The sequence below is a fragment of the Sphaeroforma arctica genome, assembly GCF_001186125.1.
Source record: "Sphaeroforma arctica JP610 unplaced genomic scaffold supercont1.139, whole genome shotgun sequence".
Classification (NCBI taxonomy): domain Eukaryota; class Ichthyosporea; order Ichthyophonida; genus Sphaeroforma; species Sphaeroforma arctica.
This window is the reverse complement of record NW_014040419.1, coordinates 85,866-89,538: the sequence shown is the minus strand read 5'-3', so window position 1 is coordinate 89,538 and position 3,673 is coordinate 85,866. Positions and strand designations below refer to the sequence as shown.

General features: G+C 36.2%; 2 protein-coding genes across 2 annotated transcripts in view; one reads left to right on the top strand and one right to left on the bottom strand.

Annotated features, from left to right (window-relative positions):
* Positions 1–1,022: 1,022 nt before the first annotated feature.
* Positions 1,023–1,260, bottom strand: SARC_02926 (hypothetical protein; the record flags this gene model as incomplete). Its single annotated transcript, XM_014303293.1, has 2 exons — positions 1,023–1,214; positions 1,246–1,260. The coding sequence occupies 2 exons, from the start codon at positions 1,258–1,260 to the stop codon at positions 1,023–1,025; spliced, it is 207 nt and encodes a 68-aa protein (XP_014158768.1).
* A 2,223-nt stretch (positions 1,261–3,483) lies between these two features.
* SARC_02925 (hypothetical protein) overlaps positions 3,484–3,673 on the top strand; it is a gene marked incomplete at its 5' end in the record, with an annotated part of 23,049 nt that continues 22,859 nt past the window's right edge. The window contains one exon of the mRNA XM_014303292.1: positions 3,484–3,528. Within this exon, the coding sequence (XP_014158767.1) occupies positions 3,484–3,528 (45 nt within the window). The remainder of the gene's footprint in view (positions 3,529–3,673) is intronic.

The following is a 3,673-nucleotide window of genomic DNA, read 5'->3' as shown; positions in this document are numbered from 1 at the left end:
AGTAGTATATATATATATACATGTATATATATATATATATACATATATAGATATAGATGTGTATATAGATATAGATAGATATATAGATATATAGATTAGTATATACAATATATATATATATATACATATATATATGTCAATCATAAATCCGAATACCGTGTGTACTAATTCCTTAACATGATAAAAATATAACCTATACAGATCTCCCTCAAAAACACACGCGAACGTCCATTGTTGCCGCCGAACTACAAACGCCTAACTTTCTCACATTCACTTGCGTTCCGCTGTTGACAATGCATAAAAGCCGAAAGTATCTTTTGTGGTCTGTAGATACTATTTATACACACTATTTATTGAATATACATACTATTTATACATACTAAATATACATTTTAAAAACACATATAATTTATACATACTAAATATACATACTAGTTATACATACTATTTACACATACTAAATATACATACTATTTATACATGCTAAATATACATACTATTTACACATACCAAATATACATACCATTTATGCATACTATTTATACATACTAAATATACATACTATTTACACATACTAAATATACAGACTATGGATACATACTATTTACACATACTATTAATACATACTATTAATACATACTATTTATACATTCTATTCATATTACAAAATATACATACTATTTATACATTCTATTCATAATACAAAATATACATACAAAATATACATACTATTTATACATACTAAATACACATACTATTTATACATACTATTTATACATACTAAATATACATACTATTTATACATACTATTTATACAGCTGATCACTCCTTAGAATCGTACGAGGCATTTTTATGTCCCTGTGTGCCACATTCAGTTAGTGACAGTACACTACAACCAGAATTTATGTGTGTTTTATGTACGCTGTATGTGCAACTTATCGCCCAAATAACTCACCATCTATCCCCATACACTCCCAAGTATCAAATCAATCTCATGTTCATTCTCCGTCTTACTCCCACAGTTACCTACCTGGCTTTATGTCTCTGTGTGCCACATTCAGCTGGTGGCAGTAGAGGACCGCTGACAGTATCTGACAGAAGAGTTTCTTGGCTTTCTTCTCCGGTACAGCCCCTTCTTTCTCCACGTAATCGTATAGATCACCCCCCGGCGCATACTCCAGTATGAGAAACAGGTCATTAGGCGTTTCTGCTACCTGTTATGAAGCAGAATCAGACATACGGAACATTGAGTAGGGGCATGGTATGGGTATGCGATGGGCTAGAGTTTAGGGTTTCACAGCTCATGGATTGTCTCGGTTATCTGATACGTACAATACACAAATAGAGACACATACGAACAGTAAGTGTGCGCATCGTGCGAGTGTATAACGTCAGGCCATTAGTTGGGTTTTTTCATCTGATCTGATGCAAATTAGATGTGCAAATATCAAGAGAGTGCACTGTAACATATTTGAGAATTAGGTTCATTCGACGTTTCTCCTACCTCTAATAGAATGATACCGAACTACACATACAATCATGATGTGTATACTATGATTCGACGTTTCTCCTACCTCTAATAGAATGATACCGAACTACACATACAATCATGATGTGTATACTATGATTCGACGTTTCTCCTACCTCTAATAGAATGATACCGAACTACACATACAATCATGATGTGTATACTATGACGTCATCGAGTAGGAATTTTTTCAAGCAGCGAAGACTTCCAAACACTACCATACATCGAACAGGGTCAACACACGAGAATGCAACGAATAACGTCACAAGACAATTGAGTTGAGCAGTGTATGGCGTCATTCCGTGTATAGGACTAGAAAGAGACGGAACTGAAGGAGCATGTTTCACATGATCGCAGCACTCCGTAGGCCTTTCGTCTACAATAGTCCAGTTCACCTTAATTGGCTCTCGTCATGTCACAAGACAGGCACAGCGTATAGACACCACAGATATACGTAACAAGATCGTAAATATACATATGCGCACTATATACATTTCAAACGCGCACTATATACATTTGTTGTGAAGGCATATATGCAATGTGACCTGCACATGCGGTAGGTACAGGGGTTTGCATGACGTCACTACAAAATGACGTCATTACGACAGATATCCGTACAAGAAAGATACAATGAAATATTCCAAACGCCTTGCGGTAAGGTATCGCCAAGCTTGCTCGCCACATGCATAAAACTTACAACGCGAAAGTTATAGAGGATGACGTACTTACAGACTACACAGGGGGGCACAATACACTGGCGTATGACGGGATATATATATATAGATGTGTGTGTGTGTGTGTGCCACAGGCAAGCATGCATAACACGCCGCCTTTGCGGATTACCATACAGATAATAGGCGACTTTGAAGACTTTCACGTCAGACCTGAGATTTGCCAAATGATGTCAATGATGACGAAATCATACTGGGAGGCACCAGATTGAGTCATTCACGGCCATCACAATATTGACTACCACAGCACGAAACTCTGTATAGAATATGATAAGTAAACAGCACGAAACAAGAAGCCACTATGCGGTCTAAATAAAACGCTATGGAATCATATGGATATGAAGACTTGAGACATAAGACAATAAGAACACTTAACATGTAACGGCCTTTATGAATTATGTGGAATGTGAATAGCTCACATTCATTCCCAGAAAAGGTTTCCCCGAGTACACAGATTATATGAGATTTCCCCCAACTACATAGATTATATATGTTTTCCCCAAGTACACAGTATAAATGTTTCCCCAACTACATAAATTATATATGTTTTCCCCAATTACATAGAGTATATATGTTTTCCCCAAGTACACCGATTATATATGTTTTCCCCAAGTACACCGATCATAGAAGCTTTCCCCAAGTACACCGATTATAAAAGTTCTCTCCATTACACCGATTATATATGTTTTCCCCAACCACATAGATTATATATGTTTTCCCCAACTACATAGATTATATATGTTTTCCCCAACTACATAGATTATATATGTTTTCCCCAAGTACACCGATTATAGAAGCTTTCCCCAAGTACAATCGATTAGAAAAGCTTTCCTCAAGTACACCGGTCATAACTTTCTTCCCCAAGTACACAAATTATAGAAGTTTCCTCAAGTGTACAGATTATAAAAGGATTGACATTTGTCACAAGGCCGTGTTAATTGTCGCTAGTGGGCATTAAGATACACCCACCTCGTATAAACTGATGACGTGCGAATGCTTGAGCAGTTTCATCACCCTTATCTCCAGATACAAGCGTTCCTTAGTTAGTTCGTCGTGCAATTGGCCCTTTGTTATTTGTTTCACGGCCACAAGTTCCTGCAGTAAAAGCGTGGTCGAGGACAGGAATTAATTAATTAAAGTGCTCACTGGGTGATACATGGAGTATACGTTCATCGGTACACAGGATACCATACCTCACCGCAATTTATACAACCGACTAATGCAATGTTCAAGACAAAAGAATCATACCTAACGTATATGGATCCTCACGTACATGGATATACACACAAACGCAAACACAAACACAAACATTAATATATATATATATATATCATAATATGCATGTATAATATATATATATAAATATATAGACTGAGTCATATACATACACACACACACACACACTATATATATA